This window comes from Notechis scutatus, chromosome 3, assembly GCF_049901735.1.
Source record: "Notechis scutatus isolate UNSWTSFEM ecotype Mainland chromosome 3, rNotScu1.2, whole genome shotgun sequence".
Lineage (NCBI taxonomy): Eukaryota > Metazoa > Chordata > Lepidosauria > Squamata > Elapidae > Notechis > Notechis scutatus.
The window spans coordinates 70,220,877-70,244,098 of NC_142011.1; the positions used below are offsets into that span (position 1 = coordinate 70,220,877).

The 23,222-nt window shown below is 33.8% G+C and overlaps 1 protein-coding gene across 2 annotated transcripts in view; it reads left to right on the forward strand.

Moving 5' to 3' along the window:
* LEPR (leptin receptor) overlaps positions 1–22,181 on the forward strand; it is a 69,084-nt gene extending 46,903 nt beyond the window's left edge. The window contains exons 17-19 of one of the 2 annotated variants that reach the window (XM_087960419.1): positions 11,205–11,307; positions 11,899–11,974; positions 18,879–22,181. In XM_087960419.1, the coding sequence (XP_087816545.1) occupies positions 11,205–11,307; positions 11,899–11,974; positions 18,879–19,688 (989 nt within the window). In that variant the 3' untranslated portion in view covers positions 19,689–22,181. Of the gene's footprint in view, positions 1–11,204; positions 11,308–11,898; positions 11,975–12,627; positions 15,308–18,878 lie in introns of those variants that run through there. The other variant, XM_087960420.1, reaches the window with a different exon arrangement.
* The last annotated feature ends 1,041 nt before the right edge of the window (positions 22,182–23,222 follow it).

Consider the following 23,222-nt stretch of genomic DNA (forward strand, 5'->3'; position numbering starts at 1 on the left):
CATATGGTAATATGAGCCAGGTGTCTGATGACATTTCCAACATTTTTCAGATTTATTCTTGAACATTCTTGCTATTCTTGTCTGGGAAAAATGCCATCTGTAAAACATCTTATACAAATTTTCTTTATATGCTGTTGACATTGTCATTTTATAATTTTGAGACCACAATTTTTGCCATTTCTCTAAATCAATCCCATAGCCAAAATTCTTCCCCCAAGCAATCATAGTTTCTTTAACTTGTTCTTCTTCTAGTTTAATTTCTAATAAATATCCATACAATTTTTAATCACCTTTTCATCAGTACCTGTCAAAATCTTATCTAAGTCAGTCAATTTATCATAGAAACCTTCTGTTTTAGAATCTTTGTCATACCTTGAATGTATTTGCGCATATGAAAACCAATTCATCATTATACCTTGTTCCTCTAGTTTTTGTATAGATTTAAGTTCACCCTTTTCATTCAATATTTCACCATATCTAACTGTTTGTTCCTTTTTGTATATTATAGGATAAGAAAATGCTTCAATAGTCAATAGCCAGACTGGAATTTTCAAATAACATGGTCTTTTAGTCTTCTCCCAATTTAACCACAGAGACTCCCGTATATAATGTCTTCTAAAGTACCCCTGTGTTTTAGTTCCTTTATACCATAGAAAAGCATGCCACCCCAACAACAGATCATGTCCTTCTAATGTCAACAATCTAGTATTTCTTAATGTTATCCATTCCTAACCCACATCAAATTTGTAGCTTGGTAATACAACTCCCAATTAGGCAAACCAAATCCTCCTCTTATTCTAGCATCTTGCAAAAGTTTTAACTTTATTCTCTCTTTCTTACCTTGCCATATATATTTCAACACAATTTTATTTAAATCTTCAAAGTAGTCTTTTCCAAGCCTAATTGGAATTGTTTGAAACAAATATAAAATTCTGGGTAATATATTCATCTTGATTGTTGATATTCTCCCTATTAATGACAGTTGTAAATTTTCCCATTTCACCAAATGTAGCGCTATCTGCTGTTTAAGTTTGATATAATTATTCTCTTTTAGTGTACTGCATCTTGCTGTCAAGTATATCCCCAAGTACTTGATCTTATTCGTAACCTGAATTTTCAATAGGTCTGCCAGTTCTTCCTTTTGTCTTGATAGCATATTCTTTGTCAAGATCTTTGTCTTATCTTTATTTATTTTCAAACCAGCCACCTTTCCATATGTCTCTATCTTTTCTAACAATTTTGATGCTGTTTCTAGTGGGTCTTCTAAGATGAAAACCAGATCATCTGCAAATGCTTGCAACTTAAATTCTTCCTTTTTAATTTTCATCCCTTTTATATTCTTTTCATCTCTAATATTTCTATTTAGCACTTCCAAAGTTAACACAAACAACAGAGGTGATAGTGGGCACCCTTGTCTTGTTCCTTTTCTTATATCGATAGAGTCTGTCAGTTCTCCCTCCATCATTACCTTTGCCATTTGCTTATGATATATAGTTTCTATTGCTTGAATAAATTTTCTAGCAAAGTCCATCTGTTCCAGCAATAATAACATGAATAGCCAATTCACATTATCAAATGCCTTCTGTGCATCTAGAAATATCAGAGCCATTTGTTTTTCAGGATGTGCCTCGTAGTATTCCAAAGTGTCCAAGATTACTCTCATATTGTCTTTAATTTGTCTCTTTGGCAGAAATCCATTTTGATCAGGATGGATAAAATTATTTAAATATTTTTTAAGTCTTTCTGCCAATATTGAAGCAAAAATTTTATAATCTGCGTTTAGTAGGGAAATAGGTCTATAGTTCTTGATTTGTAATGGATCGGTCTCCTCTTTTGGAACAAGTGTGATATAAGCGTCTGACCATGATTTAGGTATCTTCTTCTTTAACATAACTTCATTCATAACTTCTAGCAATGGAAGATTCAATGATTCTTGTAATGTTTTGTAAAATTCTGCCGGAAGTCCATCTGGGCCTGGTGCCTTTCCATTATTTTGCTTCTTGAGTGCTTCAGTTAACTCCATCATCGTTATATTGCTTTCTAACATTGTTTCAATCTCTTTAGGTATCTGGGGTAAATTAGCATTCTGTAAATACTGTTTAACTCTTTCCTCATCAATATTCTCTTGTGTGCATATGTTTCCCATAATAGTCTCGAATCATTTCCTTCTTCTCTTTACTACCATAGCAAACTTGGCCTTGGTCATCTATTAATTGCAATATTTTCCTTGATTCTTTCTCCTTTCTCAATTTATATGCTAACCATCTACCTAGTTTATTTGCATCTTCAAAGTAGTTCTGTTTAGCACCTCTAATTTTCTGTGCTGATTCTTCTTTTTCTATTAGACCCATTTTATGTTTGGTTATATCCATTTTTAACTTAATGTCCTTTTTCTGTGGCATTTTCTGTAGCTCTTTTTCAAGTCCTTTATACTCATCCTCTAATGCCTTAGAGGCTAATCTTTTCATGGTATTTCTTTTCCTTGTATAGTCTATTATCAAGCCTCTGGCATATGCCTTCATTGTATCCCATACATTCTGGATTGATGTATCTTCTTTTTTCTCTAAAGAAAAAAGCCAGTTCTTTCTCCATCCACTGTGTGAAGTCTTTTTCCTTTAAAATAGTATTATTGAACATCCATCTAGATCTTCTTCTTTGTCCTTTCCATTTAATTGTCATTGGATTGTAATCTGCCCAAGTACTTGTTTCAATATTTATTTCTTGAATATTAGTTAACAATTCTGTTGACATCCATATCATATCTATTCTGGACCATGATAAATGTCTATTTGAGTAGAAGGTGTATTGTTTAGTTTTAGCATTTCTTTCTCTCCATGTATCTTTTAAGTTTATTTCATCTACCATTAAAAAAAAAGATTTAGGGAGAGTCTTTCTGTTTTGCTTTATTGTTTTCTGTGCTGTATAGTCCAGTTTATTGTCTACAATTCCATTAAAATCTCCCATCATAACTATATTAGCGTAGTCCAGTTCAATTATTTTCATATGTAATTTTTTATAAAATTCTTCTTGATTGTCATTCGGGGCATAGATTGCAATTAGGAGTGTTTTCGTATTATTGTCTATTATTTCCACCATTAGTATTCTTCCGTCGTCATCAGTATAAATCAATTTATATGGGATGGCCTCTTTATTATATAAAACCACTCCTCTTTTCTTACATTGTGTCAAGGAAGTAAATATTTTCCCTAATTTTGGCTATATCAACAATTGTTCATATTGTTTTTTCATATGTACTTCTTGTAGGCAGATTATATCAAATTTTAATTTCTCTAATTTATGAAAGATTTTCCTTCTTTTAACGGCTGAGTTAAGTCCATTTATATTAATTGTAATCATTTTTTTATCTTCCATGGTTATATTTTGTAGTTAGGTTTGACAGCTCTCGTGGATCTTGGTTCACGTTGTTCTTTGGCTTCCTCCTTTCCACCTACTGCACCTTCTTCTTTTTCAGTCGTCATTTGGCAGTCCTCTTGGAATTCAATTAGTGAATTTTTTTTCTGCCTCTTCCTCTTTCCCTCTGAAAAATTCTGTGTAAAATGATTCAGCTTTCTCAATTGAGTCAATTCTATATCTCTGTTCTTGCCATGTGAACATTAAACCTTCTGGAATCAGCCATCTATAATTCACCTCTTTTTAAAGTAGCAATTTGGTCAAGAATCGGTATTCTCTTCTAATCTCTCTCACTCTTCTGGGTACTTGTTTCAAGACCACAATCTCCTTATCTTTGTATTTCAATGTTTTCTCTCTTGCCACTTGCAATATTTGCGTTTTAATGGTTTTCTTTGTAAATCTGATGTGAACTTCTCTTGGTAAGCTATTTCTAATTGCATATCTTGTGAAGACTCATCTATTCCATCCATCATCTTCTCTTCAGTTATTTCCAAAGATTATTTTGTTTTTCAATGGATGTTTGAACACTAAAGTCTCCATCAGTTATTCCTTCTCTCTTTAAAGACTCAAAAATGGAAAACCTTCATCTATATGAAAACTTCACTTATATATCATGATTAATATTATTGAGTCGTTTGTAGATATGATATGGATGTCAAAATAACTCAGGTTTTATTCCTTTTTCCATTTATTATCCTTATATTTTAGTACCACAACCAAGTTCTTTGCACTGAATTTCTGTGGCAATTCATGTTAATGTTATCACAAAAAAAGTAATTGGAAGGATGTTCGTGCTCCATCAGTTATACAATATTTATGGAGAGTGTAAAAAGCATGCTTCGTGTCATGATAAAGTGAAAGAAGAGGCTGTGGATCAGAAAAAGTTTATATAAGAGAATGACTGGCAAAAAAATTGATAATGATAGAAATAATATAGAAAAAAAGAGTGGTGAAGAATATAGTCAACTAGAGCAAGTAATGGTTAAATTTAAAAGGTACAGAGAAAAACTAAAAAAATAAATTGTTGGCAATTTAAAAACTATCTTGGAAGTGAAAATTGTTAAAGGAGTCTCCAACAGAGCTAATGGAATTAAAAGTGATTAAATGTTTTGGGATGAAAATAAAGTGAGGGAATGTTAGAAGTACTCTAGAGATCTACATGGGAATGATAAGTAGGTATCAAAAGTGGAATGAAAAAAAATGGTATAAATGTACAGGTAGTCCTCAACTTATAACTGGTCAGTTACAATGAACTGGAAAAAAGCTACTTATGAATTGTTCCCGAAGTTATGAATGTTGCACTTTCTCCCTCATGGTCATGTGATCACAATTGAGACTTTGGCAACCAGCTCACATTTATAACTGGTTGCAATATCCCATGGGCACATGACCATGATTTGCAATGGTTATTTTTTTGCCATTTTTCAGAGGGAAAAAAACATTGCAAATCAAAATGTTTGGTGGTAAAATGGTCATAAAATCAAGTTGGTCACGTGGCTCCTTGACTTATGACTGTGAAGACTTACAATTGAAATTGAAGTTTCAATTGTAGGATTACCTGTAGTATCCAAGAAAAAAAATGATGAAAGCAAAATTTTAGTGAAAATATTGACAATTGACTACGGTAATGTTACAATACCAAGGTCAGTAAAAATACAGATATTGTTTGCTTATCAAAGGGCTGTGTAACTTATTTAATACATGTGAAGACTTTAATATGCGTGCATAATGATTGCAAGGTTCTACTATGTCTCTCCTATACAAAAGGCAAGGCACCTGGAGTCTATATAAAAACTATTGGGGTACTAATCTATTAAATGTTCCTAGGAGAGTGTCTAACTGAATTCTGATTTTTAAAGAGTGATAGTGTGACAATGAACAAAATGTGGGCAGTACAGTGTACCTTTATACTGGGCAGGAGGGGTCTGCAGATCTGATGTTTGCTCTTCAGCAGGTCGTTGACAAATGTATGAATGTGAGATAATTTATTTTTATGTTTGCTGATGTAGAGGAACCATATGAGAAAGTGAATTGGCTTCAGTATTGCAATGTTTTGTGTGAATATGGAGCTGGCAGTTGCTGAATATGTTAAGAAACACTGTATGATGGAAGTATTATTTCTTGTATGGCATAACAGAATGCAGCATTAATGCATAAAAACTCACAAAATGTGTAAATATAAAAATATAAAATATCAGAACAATGAACAATTTAAAAACACACAGTACAAGTGATGAATAAAATTACAAATAAAATTAAATTATGTACGAACAGTTACTGGGGTGGTTAAATCTACATGCTAGATAGCTAGATTATTTAGGTACTGAGCAGAGTCTCCTCGAGATGCCTTCCAAGGAGGCATTCCATCATGATATAATGTAAAGTTTGTGGGAGGTATGATGGAACTAAATGGACAACAATAAATGGATGTTTATGTTTGTGACATTAGAAGTATATTGGTTGTTTTCTCACTACACCTCAGGACTTGGAAGTTAATTATAGCTATCCAGTCACTTAACTCCTGATTTGGTCCTTGCTTTGGCAGAAAACACTAAAAAATGACTTAGCTAGTTTATACTCTTTACATATAATTACAGCAGACGGGAATAAAGCCCTAAACACAACAGTTGATTAACCAGTTAAGCATAAGGAAATCAGAAATTTTCAATATATATCTGTGCTGCAGGGTTTAAATTTTAAAAATTTTCTTTCCTCCTTCACCGTTAATGGATTCTTGGCAAGTCATATGAAGGCCTTTGGAGGCAGCTGAAGGATGTTTATATAAACAGTTCTCTTTATTGGCAGAGAAAACAGTTCTCTCTCACCAGTCTCAATTCATATAGTTGGAAATATATTTTTCTAAGTAGATATGTTTTATTCAAAATCCAAGGAATCTGAGAACAGTAGTATTTAACAGAAAAATCAATAATTGATTGATTTTTTAAAAATATTTGTATGTATCTTTCAATAATTGAAAGTTATGCATACATGGAAAAAAATAGAGTAGGTTGATATGTTGATAGAATCTGGTCTAAAGATGGAAAAATGGTGAACATTTTAAAACATGATAATTCTAATAAATGTAATGTGTCATCTATTTTGAGTAGTGATTATTTGTCAAAATAAAACAGTTACATATAAAATATTTTGACTCTATTTATGTGGAAGTGAGAGTTTGGTAGGTAAAAAGAAACTGAATGTTGAATACAAGAGTAAGAAGTATGTTAAAACTTTAAAAGATAATAAAGAATAATTAGTAAAAAAGAAATATACTGAGGCAGTCTGTGATATAAAGAATATGATTAAGGATTTAATTACAGAACAAAAATATGGAAGAAGATTGATGGGAAAGAGAAGGCCAAAAAAATCATGGTTGCATGATACAGGTAGCCTTCAACTTACAGCCGCAATAGAGCTTAAAATTTCCATTGCTAAGCAAGACAGTTAAGTGAGTTTTGCCCCATTTTACATTATTTTTGGCCACAGTTGTGAAGTGATCTAGCTTCCATATTGACATGTCAGAAGATCATAAAAGGTTATCACATGACCTGGGGACATGTTCATAAATATGAACCAGTTGCAAAATGTCTGAATTTTGATCACATGACGATGAGGATGCTACAACGGTCCTATGTGTGAAAAACGGTAATGAGTCAATTTTCCCAGTACCATTGTAACTTTGAATATTCATTCAATATTCATTTAGTTACAACCATTCATTTGTAACTACTGTAAATGAATGGTTGTAAGTCAAGGACTACTTGTACTCAAGAGAGATGTTAAGTTGAAAGAACAAAAGGCAATGTATGAAGTGATATATGGAAATGTAGAAGCAAGAATGATTGCAAGGAATTGTATGGATTGAATAAATACAGTGACTGATTTTGATGGAAACTAGATTTAACTAACTTTTTTTCTTATATCATGCATTTTGGCTTTTTATTTTTTATTCATGTTCTGCGCTTATTTGCTTAGTTTGAAGCTGAAGAGTGTTTGCTTGTTTGATTGATTGACTGATTGATTGATTTATAGAGCCACTCATCTCAGCAGTGTAATGGGTATGTAAGTTTGTACAAGTTATTATTATCTTTCTATTCTAAATAATTATGTCATGAAATACAGCTTCAACCATAATTTAGTTTCTTTCCTTTTTTTGGTTCAACTATTTATATTGCAAATGCAAAACAAAACAAAAAAAATCCACTACAACATTTGAGAAAGATTTCTGGACACAACCAAACCATCATAACAGATAGCAGCATAATAATAGTTTACATTTAAGTATAGAAATGTTTTTATTTCACATATCATTTTGCCAAGTATAGTGGGACGTGATTGCTACTTACAACAGCAGAGCAGGAGATTATATCTGCCTTAAATCTTGTTTTTAGTTCTTGTAATATAATTTTGTATACTATATATTATTAATACTTTTATATAGGGTTAGGATGCATTTCTTCATTTCTGCAGATATATATATATATATTTTTGAAACAAATTTTATTAATTTTTAAAGACAAACAAAACATAAACCTTGTAGACATTAAACCTCTTTCCCTTGTAAATTTTTACAAGGCAGATAATACATTATTTTATACAGTGTGATTTTAATATATCCCATTTCTACTAAAATATCTTTTAACACTCTCATTTCTTCTCTTTAAATTTAGTCATCCTATTCATATTTCCCTCTGTCTTGTTTGCCATTATTCTCCTCCCGCTTTCCTCCAAGGTTTTATTAAATCTCAGATAAACATACACACACAAAACACATAAAGTAAAACTTCTTTTTCAAAAAAGTAGCTTGGCCCCGGATTACCTCTCTTTGTATGGACTTCAATTAAATTCATATTCATCTTATATGCCATTACCTCTCTTAATTACCATTCTGTGTCTTCTTTATAACTTCTCCCCGCTTTCCACTCTTCTTAATTCTATTTTGTTTATTGTCTTAATTTAAATCATTATATTTCTATCCTTTGTCCATTCTTTTCCAATTGTCTATTTATCTCATTCCCCATAATAAAATAAAAGAATTTCTCCTGAAATCACAAATCAAAGTATGATGCCTTTCCATCGCACCTCTAAATTAACATTTAAGGTAACACCAAGTTCCCTATCTGATTCTGCTTAGTACATACTACTTACAAAAAGAAAATAGTAAATCCATAACATAATTAAATATATAATTAAACATTAAATCTCATAACATTCCAATTATCTATTTCAAAAACAAATATTACAATAATATATTCATACTAACGTCCACACAATAGTCAATTAAAATCTATATTTAAACTAAATATTTTAAACCTTCCTTTTAATATTTTATTAAATCTTAAATTCTACCATTATTAAACCTTTAATATTTTAGTCTTTACTCAAGTCTTATAAAATTATAATTTTCTATTTCTAATACAAATACTACAATACTATCTTATGTACCTTGCAGAATCCTTTTAAAATAAAGTTATATTATCCTTTGTCCCTGAAAAACAATTTCTTTTTCACATCTTGTTTCATACCCTTGTGGCCTTTCCCCCCCTTCTTCCCTGTCTTATCCCATCTGGTCTTTTTACCCCCCTTAACTTCCCCTCTCTGTTGTATTTCTCTTTCCTTTTGCTTTCTAGCCTTGTATTGATTTTGCATCTTATTTTTCACTTTCTTAGATATTTTTTTTAAGTCTTATATCCTTTTCCCCCCCTCTCTTTCTCCTTCCTTTCTTAATCAACTCTGTGGGTTCGTTAAAGATGGCTTCTTCTTCTTCTTCTTCTTCTTCTTCTTCTTCTTCTTCTTCTTCTTCTTCTTCTTCTTCTTCTTCTTCTTCTTCTTCTTCTTCTTCTTCTTCTTCTTCTTCTTCTTCTTCTTCTTCTTCTTCTTCCATCAGTTGTTGTATTTGCTGATAAGTAGCAAGCGCCATTTCTAAAAAGCAAAAAATTTCTCCCACATCGTCTTTCTTTATTTTGCCATATTCCTCTCTCAGTTCATCAGCAGATAAAGTCATTGTAAATCCTCTTTTTTTCCCTTCTTCTTCTTCTTAAAACAGCCAAAGATATTTCCAAGCTTAAAACAATTCCCAAAGTCCCAAAGTCATCAAACAGTCCAAACAAAGCACAAAGTTCTTCCCTTCTTCCTGGGTTAATATCAGTTGCAAAGGGAGAAAAAAAAAGCCAATCTGTATTTTAAATTCTTATTACAGTAACTTCCAATCTCCAAAATCTTCCAGGCATCTCCTTCAACAAAATCTTAATATAAATTTTCCTTTTGTCCTCTCCCTTCCCATTTATAACAAGAAGCTTTAAATTTTTACCTTTTGTAAAATAGTAGGATTTTCAGTATTCATTTGTTAATTCCATGTGGAAGGAGAGTAAACTTTCACTTTAAACACTTTCACTCGCCGCTTGCAAATCTCTTCTGGAAACAAAGTATCTTTCAAAAAACAACAACACCAAATCTTAGATTTCAGGGTATTAAATGTATCTTCTAGTCCCAGTTCAGCCCAAAAAACTTTCGCTTCAAAACTTTCTCCTTCTTCCTCCAGCACGATCTTGTCCGGCTGCCGGCTTCTTTGTGGCGGCCATTGCTGACCGCCGCTGGACCGACTTGAGAAAAGGAGGTTGTACTGGGTGGGGAAGGGGTCTGCGAACACCCCAACCCCTGTCCGGATCCTCCCTGTCTTCGGTTGCCTCTACGGGGCAACCTTATCCTCCAGACCCGTCTGGGTCGGAGGAACCAAGAACGGCTAGCTCGGCAGGGATCGCAGAGATCGCGAAACCCCGCCGCCTCCGAAGCCTAGCGAAACCGGAAGTCTCTGCAGATATATTTTTGAAGTGCCTTTGAATGCCTAGCCCTATTAAGTATGCATTACTCACAAAAAGACTTGTTTTGAAATTACACTGTCATTGTCATGCTTCTTTAGCTGTATTTCCTGCCTGTTAATGCTGCTTCTTTTTGAGTAGTCATACAGAGAATTGGGACCCACGGCTAATTTAGCCAATGTATTTTTAACTATATATTCAAACTTACTTAAACACATTTTAAAAAAAATCTGATTAATTCAAACCAATCAAGATTTAACTTTGAGGAAATAAGGACTCCAAGTTTAAAGCCTTTTAATCTTATTCTGCATTAATTAAGCTGGAGGCCTGGAACTTGTACTGTACATAGGATCTAACTTGAAAAATATAATCTAGAGCAGGGATGTCAAACTAAAGACCCGTGGGCCGTATCCGGCCCACTGGGAGCTTAGATCTGGCCTGTGGGGCTGCCCTGGAAACAGTGAAGGACCGGCCCACAGTGCCTCTTCCTTCAATCCTCTGCCAACAACGGCTTCCTGCAGCCCTCTGGCAACAAAAACAGAGCCCAGGGAGGCTGTGTGTAACCTGCCCAGGCTCCGTTTCAGCCGCAATGGCTTCCTGCAGCCCACTGCCAGTGAAAACAGAGTCCCCCTGAGCACACACCCCTCAAGCTCCATTTTCGCTGGCAGAGGGCTGCAGGAGGCTGTCGTGGATAAAACCAGCCTTAATGTCGAGCTGGCCACACCCACCCAGTCATGCCCCCCAGACCCCTGAAGTCAAACACAGCCCTGACGCGGCTCTCAGTGAAATCGAGTTTGACACCCCTGATCTAGCATAACTATAAAGATATTCATTTTTGAGCTTAGAAAACTTTGTTAGGCCTACTGTCTAGAATAATCTTCACCCATTCAGTTTAATGTCACTGAAGTAATATATTGCATGTGTATTTAGATTGCAATGGTAATGACTTTTAAAAATAAATTATTATTTTTCCAGATGGAATTGAAAAGCAGCACGATGTGAACTTCTATGTGATTCTATCCTTAATGATTTCATGCTCATTGCTGCTCCTTGGAGCATTGTTGATTTTGCAGCATAGGTAAAGTGTTCCTTCATGATGGGCTTGCTAAATCTGTTCACAGTAAGAGGATATTACATATAGTAATCTATATATATAGTAAAATTATGACATATTTCCAATTATTAGAGTTTGCATTGTAGTATTAATTCTTTGCAGCAACCCAAAAGTTGTAATATTTTTTCTAATCATTATTTTGTTAGATTTATATTTTAGGTTCTGTTAGATTGTATACATAGCACTCAGTGGTGGGATTCAAATTTTTTTACTAACAGTTCTGTGAGCGTGGCTTGGTGGGCATAGCAGGGGAAGGATACTGTAAAATCTGCAGTCATTTGCCAGTTCTCCAAACTATTCAAAATTTCCGCTACCGGTTCTCCAGAACTGGTCAGAACCTGCTGAATACCACCTGAGCACTGCTTCTTTTATTTTTTATATAGGAAAGAAAGAACTGAGAGAGAATGCCTGTTATAAAACCATAGAGTAAGTCTTCATAGCTGAGGGTAGCCTTGAACCAGGATCTCCCAGGTCCTGGTTCACGTTAGACACTGCACTAAATTTGCTTTTGCTTATCCTTCTAACCAAATCAATTCATTATCTGCATTTTTTCAGGATAAAGAAATTATTGTGGGTGGATGTCCCAAACCCAAAGAATTGTTCCTGGGCACAAGGAGTTAATTTCCAAAAGGTATGGAATTCTATTTTTATGCATTTCATTGTTATATGTTACTTGGAAATTGAGACCGATTATTACCATTAAATTACTAATGGGTTTTCAGATACACTGATAAAAATAAATCCACCTGAGTAGATATCCCTTCATAGATAGATATACATGTACATTCTTAAAAAAATCCTTCCAGTTTTTTATTATTATTACTATTATACAAGCTCCAGTGCTCAAAATAAAATATATGCTATATAAAGATTCCATGTTCTGCTAGGACAATATGCCACAAACATTCAACATTTCTATTGGAACCATGGATTTCAATCATTAGGACATTGTCTAAGAAAACTGGTCATTCTGACAGGTCAAAATGTCTACAAAGCATTATGAATGTATCTAATCCACTTATCCCCATCTCATCCCTCTCTGTACAACTTTCTGTACATTTCTTGATTCTTATGTGGTACAAATGGCAGTTTTATTAATTTACCATTATATACTTTGTGTGCAAAACTATAAAAGTTGAATTAAATGTTTTAATAGGTAGAAAAAAAAACATTTGGGGAAATGATTTTTTTTAAAAAATGAATACATAATTTTCAGTTTTCATTTCCATTAAAACTTTACTTTCTCATCTTTATTGTTAATTTTATTTCATTTCATTTAAACAGAGAATGGACATTCTTTGAAGTCTAATCTTGGTCACTGCCCGCTGAACCATTGTTCCAGCTCCCAGACTTCCTTTACAAGTTGTTAGAAGAATTATCTATTTGAATTCAGAAGACAGAATTACTTTCCAATCATTTCATTGTCTGCTGACTTTGTTCGTACATAATAGTGTTGGAAATAATTTTGTACAAAGGTTATATTAATGGTACATCATTCTAAGAATACTATTTTTCAGTAAGGACAGGTTTTGTTGTGCAAGAGGAACACTTGAGAATTTAAGGACAGTGGGTACTATGTTATATTCCTTAATATATTAAGTTCCCCTAGAAAACTCTGATTAAGTAACCTAAACTCAAAGAATAGTCTGGGCAACCTATCTTTATGACTGGGCTGAATGAATAAAGCTGGCATTATGTGGTAGTTGGGGAATGTTCCCAGCACCTGATTTAGAATGACAGGTATAGTTATAAAGCATCATATTCTTAAAGCCAGCAATATCAAGGTTTCTTTAATTCTACACATTTCCCTAAAATTATTTTGTTTTCTAAATAAGCAGGTGCTTATTATGGAACATGTTTCTTACTTGAAGCATCATATGCTGAATCTTTATAAGCAATTAGTACAAAACAGCCAAATATTTGTACCCAAGACACACTCAGTGTAAGAGTTTTTTCCTGATTATAGGTAGTCCTCAACCTAATAACAATTCATTTAGTGATTATTCGAACTTACAACGGCACTGAAAAAAGTGACTTATGACCATTTTTCACACTTATTGTCGCAACCTCCATGGTCACATGACTTACATTCAAATCCTTGACAACTGGTTCGCATTTATGACAGTTGCAGTGTCGCAGGGTCATGTGACCATCTTTTGTGAGCTTTTGACAAGCAAAGTCAATGGGGAAGTCAAATTTACTTAACAACCGTGTTACTAATTTAACAATTGCAGTGATTCACTTAACAAATGTGGCTAGAAAAGTCATAAAATGGGGCAAAACGTACTTAACAAATTTCTCACTTAGCAACATAAATTCTGGGCTCAATTGTTGTAAGTCAAGGACTACCTGTAATTTAGTCTCTCCATTTCACATTTGCTGCACCAGTTTGAAAGCTGCTCTGGATCTCCATATTGTCATTGTGTCAACAGGGTTGGAGAATTTAGCTTATTATTTTCCTGTGAGAGGAAACATTTACCTCATCTCTCCTTCTGATTCCTAACAGAAATTAGTTACAAAGGGAATGCTGGCTTAATGATTTTGCAGCAAATAAACAAATATGACATTGACAAGAGATTAATCAGATTTCCTCTCCAGCCCAGATGGAAAATGCCTGCAAAGCACTGGAGGATTGAAGCAGCTTCGCCATGGCAGTACTTGTGCCTCATATTAGCAGAAGGGAAGACAGTTATGCCTACAAATTGCTTCAGGGGGCTTTGCAAGTGAGAACAGTGATGACTTTGATGTGCCTTTAGTTGAATTGTGCCAAGAAGCAGGGAAGAATAGAGTAAACTGTTTTAGACAGAAGAGACAATGAAAATTATTATCAGGAAAAATAATCCTATTTAGTTTCTTTTAAAGTGTGGGTAAATGGCCTTCTGAAATTCTTCCTTTATTTGTAATGGGGGAGAATCATTTTATCTGATGTTCTAATAAAAGTGAAATTGTATAATAATGTTACTGGCTCTATGCCAGTGGTCTCCAACCTTTCCAACTCAGTAGACAAGCAAAAATGGTGGCAGGGTGGCAGGGTGGGAGAAGAGGGGATGTTTCGTGTGGGTGCATTGCTTTCACAAATTAAGTGGTGCATGCACACGCTTGCCCACCACTTCCACAGTCCTGTTCCAAAGCACTGCAGCTAAGCACTGGGCTGCAGGCTGCGGGCCCAGGGCTAGGGGACCCCTCCTTTATGCAACATGACATCATTTGGTGTTTCAGAAGGTCATGAACTTTGCATCGTTTCTGATTACTGTTGGTAAAAGCTACTATAAAAAGTTACAAATTGTACTATGGCATTCATTACAAAGTGACTTTCCCCCCCTAAAATGATTAGGTATGGGGATAAAGGCCAAAAGACTGAGTTATCTATTCTAGTTAGTAGAAACTGTCCCTGAGATTACAGTCATAGAATGGGAAACAAGAAATTCAATAGAATAGAACTGCTACTTAAAATTCTATTAAAATGCACTCAAGTTTCATATGCTAATGGAATATTTTATATTCTATGAATTTTCAATCTTAATATAGCAGAAAGTTTGAAAACTGAGAAATATTTAAAAGCTTATTTAGGAGGTACAAACTTATACTGTCTATTTTCATGCTAAACGCAATACATTCAAGGGCCATGTAGCTTTTGCCAAGACTATTCTACTACATTTAATGTCATATTCAAAGTATTTTTGAAATGAAAATTACGTACATTCTGAAAGCTTTATTTCTGAACATTTTAGCTTTTATTTAGTCTAATTCCAGTGATAATTTTATATTCTTTTTAGCTCATCTATTTCATTAGAATGCTATCATATAAAAAGGAAGTGTTGATAATGAACAGAATGACATATAAATGAACAGGATTTTCCTTGTCCTGATTTCTAATTTGTTCAGGGCACCTGGAACAGAACTGTATATTTTGAAGTAACTTCCTAAAGCTATGAAAGTAAAATTAATAAACTATTTATCAAAGGACAAGTATTTTTCCTAATTGGGACACAATATTGATTATCAGATGAATGATAGAAACTCAATACAGTCTTTTGTCCATTCTCATGTTTTAGCAAACTTGACAAACACAAGAGGCAGACCACCAGCAAATCATAGGAAATAGGAACTCTATCCTTATTTTTAGGAGAAAAAAAATGAATAGATCTCTGCTGTTTGCTGGTGCCATTCTACTTGTTGTTTTAACCAGTCAGTCATGTTAAACTCTTGGTGACTTTATAGGCAAGTGTTCTCCATGCCCTTCTATTAGAAAGACAGAAAAACCTAGTCTGGATATTATAATTCCAAATTATAAAAAATGCAGCATAAACAAGAACAACAGAAATTATTCCGTGATAAATATTTGACAAATTCAGGAGGATAGTTTCTGGAATTTTCTCTGAACCCTTTAGCAACAGTGGCCATAAGTATTTGTATGTGTTCTATGTAATAAAGTATTGTGTGTGTGTGTTTGTGTATGTGCACTTTCTTCCCAGAAACTAATCAGGGTATGTGCACACCACTGTTGTCTGCATGGGACAAGGGGTTGAATGAAGAAGTTTTACAAATTGTTTTCTATGGAACCCTAAGCTCTGGAACAATTTGATGGGATTCCAAACTAAGTGCAAAAAGGGAAAGACATCACTCAAACACATTGAATTTCCTATCATGAGCTTTGCTTCTTGATTAGAAATTCCAGGAATTTCTTTAGAAAGAAAGAAATTCTGTGAAGTTCTGTGAAAAGGTTTGAAAATCCTGCACCAAAGTATCTCTGATTGATTGTGTCTAGAGCCTCTTTAGCCCTATTGCAAAAAGTTTACCACCTCACGTGGCTATCTGTTTCATGGCCTTACAGTTTATAAAATTAGGAAATTCTTCCTAATGTCTGGTTGAACCCACTTCCTTGCATTCTAATCCATTGGTTCTCATCCTGACCTTTGGAGCAATAGAGAATAACTCTATTCCCTCCTCTATATGACAACTCTTCAGACATTTGAAGACTACTTTACTCTACATTCATCAGCTGTGTATAGGTCAACATACCCAGATTCTCTAGCATTTCCTCATAAAGCTTTATTTCTAAATCCCTCATATCTTGTTAGCCTTTCTGCAAATTTAATTTGTCACTACTTTTCCTGAACTGTGGAGTCCAGAACATGACACAGTATTCAGGTAGGATGTCTCTAGATGTGAAAATGTGTGCAGTGGGAAGGAAGGGATAGGCCACACACACCCTCTTCTGCATCATAGGACCAAAAGAAGGTGAAGGGCTGGCCAATATTCTGAGCTATTGTCCAACTACTTTTCAAAGTGAGATTCATTTGATTTTTTTCTGGAATCCTTGTCTCCACAACCCATCTTCCATCTCATCCTTTATCTGGCTAAATTCCCCCTGCTGTAGATTTGGTTTCATTCTCTTCCATTTACAGAGAATTATCCTGTTGACAAGACACAAAATTTTAACCTCTTTTACATAAAGAATAAAAAGGGTTAATCTATTTTCTTGGTATTTGTTGCCCTGTGTATGTTTGTATGTGCCACATACACATATACACACATGCTGTAGTTCGTGTGTGTGTGTGTGTGTGTGTGTGTGTGTGTGTGTGTGTGTGTGTATTTCAGACCTATAAATAGAATGTGATAGATTCTTTTGGCTGCCTCTTGCAAACAACTGCCTCTTTCAGTTGTCACATCATAAATGATTCCTCAATCAAACACCAATAGCAGATAAATTTAAATTAAACCTATTTTGTAATAAAAGTATATTTTATCAACTAACACATAAGGTTTTCATAATTCATTATCTCCAATCCAACAGAATATTGGGATCAAATTCTGCAAAGGAGACCAGTGTTGTATCTGTCTGTCCATCCTTCAGACAGTAGGATAACTGAAAACAGCACAGAACAGGACTTAAATATGAATAAATATAAATATCCCTCTTCGTTACAATGTTGTAATAGAATATGGTGTGCTATACCTCGGTAACATTAGCTTTTGGCTATCCTCAAAAAACCTCAGAGTCTAAGGTATTTCTGAAAGTCTTACATTGTATACGCCCTCTTCACATATTTCAGCAGTGTGCAAATTCCCTGCTGTTAGTTTAACATCATTTTTTCAAAGAGCCATGAGTATCCATTGAAGCTTTTTCCAAAATCTTCGAGTTAGACTGGACTCTTTCTAGTTGACCAGCAAAGGAACAAAGAAATCAGTATCCAATCTGCAACCCATTTCCCCATATTAATTTCCTCACACAGGTTTGTAGTAAAGAAAAGCAGATTTCTGGTATTGTTGCAAGAGCTCCAGAACCCTATAAAAGGGCACTATGTTGCTTTAGAGACATTGTAAATGGGTAGGAGATGACAAGGAACCTGAAATGGAACCTGATAGAAATACTTATGAATGAAAAAGCCACCTCCTAGCATTCTAGAACTCAATTTAAATTGCAATGATTCTCTTGATTACCCAATGTCAGTAACGTAACTTGGAAATAAAGATGTGCATTGCCACTACAGAAACAGGATCAAATCCTCAAAGGCCTTCTCCATCTCAGCGTACACGGATCCTGATTTAGATTAATCCACTGGGCACTAATTTTCCAGCAATAAAAAAATATGAAAGATCAGCTGCATAATGCATTTTTTAATAAAGTTCAATAAAGCTAAGCTAAGAAATTGCTCAGAAAAATGTTTTCTAGGGAATAGCAACCGTAGCAATATTTCTGAGATGCAAAACAACTCCCACAGTTTTGGAGATCTCCTTAACCACTCACAAAGAAAGGCAAAACATTTTGCCAGTAGTTGATCTGAACAGTTTAGTATGACAATAAAGAGTATCTTTGAACTTAGGGAATACCACCATATATTATTGATCTACATGAGAAATACACTTAACTTCATTCTGGATGTTAGAGAGGAATAGCAAAACCTGATAAACACTTATATTGCATATCAATGAGTGATGATTTCTGGAGACACAGCTGTACCATAGAATGTAAACTCTGGCCAGAATAAAATATTTTCAGTTGTTTTATTGACAGGTAAGTGTGCGTAGAATTGCAGGTTTGCTTTGTAGTTATTTTGATTACGACTCATTTTATTTATCAGTTATTTTTTTGAGAGCCACTGTATTCTTAATTTCTTCTTTATTGAAAGGAAAATGCATTATATGCATAATTCTAATCAAGAAGACAGAAAACAGAAGCCTCTAAAGCTTGCATTTAAACAATGACTTTAAAGCATATAAAATTAAAATATCTAAAATGGTATATTTAAAACTTCCAGATATATCTTTATTTACTTTAACATTTCTGCCTTATGTTGGTACACTTTATTTAATCTGAACTATATAAGTGATGACATCTAGATTCAATACCATAATTTGGTTCCGCCCCCAAAAAAGATTATTTCAAAAATGTAATTCATCTGGCTTTGAAAATGAAGAACCAGATTCAAATATAATAAAATATTCATTTGCTTATTTTTTCTTATTGTATTCTTTTCAGTATGAACAATTAACTGATAAATGAGACTTTACAATGTGTCTTGTTTTTTTAGCCTGAAACCTTTGAGCATCTCTTTCTCAAGCATCCTGAAGCATTGCCATTTGGTCCGCTACTTCTGGAATCAGAAATAGTATTGGAAGATATCAGTATTGATAAAGTAATGAAACATGAAGATAAACAAGAGTTACTAGCAGTTGACTCACTGTTTTCAACCATTCAGGACTTTGAGCATGACTCAATTTGCACTAGTGGTCTTTTCAATAGCGACAGCCTCTCTGAGAATGTCCATGATGCTGAAAAAGGAGGCATGTCAGAACAATGTAATGTAAAATATGCAACTATTATAAGTGGCTCCATGTCAAGTGGGCTTTATGAGCCTCCAAAGAATTCAAGTAGTCCTTTTGACAGAAGTTTTGTGAACCTTAAGTCCTCAGTTCCAGCTTCTTTCTCTAGCATTTCTTGGGCAGTAGGAAATCAAGCATTTTTGATATTACCTGAATATTTTCAAGACCTTCCCAGAAAAACTCACACTCTCTCTGTTATTTCCTCTGAAGGTTTCTCAGAATCTTCAGAACATGATAAAACTTTCACTGAAGGTGACAGTCCAGAGAGAAGTTTGTTCTACTTAGGCATGGGCCCACTCAAAAATAATGAAAATGATATATTTTTAACAGAAAATTCAAATGTGGCACCATGTAACTATCATACCAATACTATCATTAGAAGCATGAGGATTTCTCAAACTGACCTAAATTCTTTTATCTGTAACTGTGAGAGGCCCCTTCAAACCTTCATACCATATATGCCACAGTTTCAAACACTGACAGTTAAGATACATGAGACAGCTAGTAGAAAAGCTTAATTAATCCATATTTCTAATTTATTTTGATTATAATGTTGTATGTCCAACATGTTTTCTTCATGCAGAACATTTTGGCAAATTCTGTATTTTGCAAGTGAATAGCTAGATGTTCAAGTTGTGTTAATAATCCATATTATTTAATTCCCAAGCGTGCAATATTGTGTTTTCCTGAAGGAAAACAACTGGACAGTTTTAATATATGTTTGATTATCTGGAAAGACAAAGTAAATTCTTTCTTTCCAAATAAGAAGATCCTTTTTTCCATAGTTAACTTGCATTTGCGAGTAAACTGCCATTGTATTGTCAAATTTCTGCAACTAATTGGGTAATAATTGAGCTTCAGCGATATTTTCAGGATGATGTCTGTACTATTTTCTGAGTGAGCAATGAAAGCTTGAAATAACTAAACTTGTGCCAGCATGTCTTAAGTCTCTAACCTTGCAAGTTTAATATCAGTGTATCATTCTCTACTGCCATAGGAACCATTGTCAATCAATGGGCATGGCTACAATTATCCTATTGTATAGAGGGAAACTTTGTACAATACATGAATACTGACACAGGTCATATATTTATACAGCCCTTGAATATGCTCTTTATGAATGAAGCTGCATATGTTCATTCTTTGACACAGCATTTGTATCTCAAAGACTTTTATTGGCAAGAGAATGAACAGTATTGTTATCTTCAGAAACAAATTTAGAAAGTTGGCATGCTTTTATTAATGATTTGCATACAACAATGAACAGTATTTGTCCATGTACAGTTTTGTGACAACATCTAGACATTACCTAGGTAATTTTCCATCATAAATTTTGTTAGAAATATTTCTGATTTCAAATTAATTGTTCTAATTAAATTTTAACTGTTAAGTAAATGGTTTCTGAGTATTAGATGATGGACAAAGGAACTGAAAAAGAAGAGTTCTAATCTTGAATGCATTAAATTGCACATTTGTGGAATGTATTCTTTTTATAGATAAATACTGCTGAAAAATATTTGAAACAAATCAACTGTATATAAATGGTTAAAATGTGCTTGAATCAGCTTTAAAATTCAGCTGTCACACTGCTTTAAAAAGTATGATAGGAAAAACTGAATGTGGTCAAACTAAGATGAAGCAGAATATATCCATTCTGCAGTATATCTTACTTAACCGATTCTGCCTATACATAATTCACATAAATCCTTTAATTTTTACTTTTGGTTTTACCCAGGCCGGGTTGGAAAAACTCCCAAAAGAAGATTTAGTGGAGAAAATATTTTTGTTCACTTCTTTAGGTTTTACAGCTTGGAAAATCCAAATTCAAACATATTTTAAAGTTTTCTGTTCTATAATAATAATTAGAATAAGATTAGAATAAGATGAATTACATACAAAATGAACATTCCAAATTAAACAAGAACAACAATTATGAATTATTTAGTGTATGCTATGTGGAAATGATGGAGGAGGAGGAGGAGGAGGAGGAGGAGGAGGAAATAATACTCAGATACATTTCTTAATGTTATGCAAACTCCTGCAGAGCTATCTCATTTCCTTTCTCAGCTAGTTTTAACCATCCAGTGCAAGCTTACTTTTACAAAGGTTGAACAGAGATTGCTATTATCTATAATAAATACATATTATCCATCCTGGAAAAGCTGTGTATCAATAGCCAGTGTCATGTATTTGAATGTATAAATATGTTTTTGATTATGTAATCTGGATAAATTTAGCTATATGCTATGTATTATGTCAAAGCAATTATTTGCTGAGTCTTTTGATTGTAATTGTATTATTTGCTAGTAGCACTTTAAATGTTCTGCTGTTGTCTCTGAATTCTTAATACTGTGCCTTATGATGTGTTTCTTTGCCAACTTCATTGTAATAGTTTGAAATCTAGCTTACAATAATACAGGCACCAGTTACTGAAATATACAGTACATATACCATGAAATTTATGGTATAACTTTTTATGCTATGATAAAACGGAATCCTATTTCTGTAAGATGTATAAACTATTCATTCAATTACAACCCAGTCTTCTGAGTATGTTCTCCTTCAATGTGCTTCTGAAATACTTAAAAATATTTAGATAAGCTTACAGTAGTTTTACAAGGAATCTGTTTATCAGAAAGATGCAATATAGCAAGCTAGATTGTCATAAGTGCAGTAGGAACTGGATAAATTAATGCTGGTTATATGAAATTGGCAAGCAATTTTTATTTAAATAAATTTTCTATGAGTGTCCATTGATCCTAAGAGCAATGTATTTGATCCAAAGGATAGGATAGTTTCAGTAATACGTTGCTGATTTATATTATTTACCTGCATTCTTCTTCAAATTTAGCCTAGATATCCATGGAACATAATACAGGGTGGTTCAGGAAAGTGCAGATATTGACTCTTTGTTATAGAAGTGAAATGTACTTCTCTATTACTGTTTTATATTTTTAACATCAGAGCAATACTATTAAATTCATAGAGGATAATCAATTAACTGTATTTAAATGGATATATGGAATAATAAAGTGATAGAGTCATACAAATGAAGGAAGCTGTTTAGTTTGTCCATCAGATATAGTCCTCTCCCCAGACCAAGAATCCAAATCACTGATTAATATCTATCTAATCTCTGCTGGAACTGGTGAAGAAATTGGTTCCAATGAAGAATTGTTCTTACTATTAGGAAGGTTTCCATAATATTCAGCTGGAATTTGTGTTCTTGTTAATTTTAATTCATATACTGCATTCTGGAATAAAGTAAACAAACCTTTGGGTATTGAAGAGTACTACCACATTCAGTTACATTTACTTAAAGCTGAATATACATACAATCTTTCTTTCCTTTCCCCTCAGACTTAATTTCTAGTTTCCTAAAGATACTTAATGTCATCATGGCACCCTGACATAAGACAAAACTTTTCTAGCTGACTGTACAGTCTATTGATAAATCACTTTGTTCTAATAGTGTTTATTCTAGCTTATGGAGCTTCCCAAAGCTTAAGCAAAAACCTTTCCCAGCCTTTAACTGATATCAATTTAGCCAAGGTACACTAGGGGTAAGATCTGAGAAAAATGTCCCACATGTTGAACAGAACACTGATATTTTCTCTCTGGCACTTAAAACACAAAACAACACTTCCGAGACCAGCAAGAAATAGGAAGAATGAAGGTGAGCTCATCAAATACAAACTCCCAAACTAAGAGTTATCCATAGATTTCTTAAAGGTAGACCACTGCAGCCTTTGTGCACAACCTTTCCTTACAAGATCTTGGTTGATTCTGCAAAAAACTAAGAGGAATGGATCTGCTAGCATTTGGTGAGGGACTGGATTGCTCAGTAACAAAAATTCCAGTCCCAATTTCCATAGTAATCTGAAGAATACCTGTAATAGGGCTTTAGACTGGAATGGTACATTGAAAAATATTCTGGAAAATAGCATTGAGAAGCCACCTCTAAATTCTCAGCAAGAAAAGCAGTTGTCTTCATGCAGCTCCCAGAATTCGGGCAAGATATGAAGGAAATATTATTCCTCTATTTCTACACT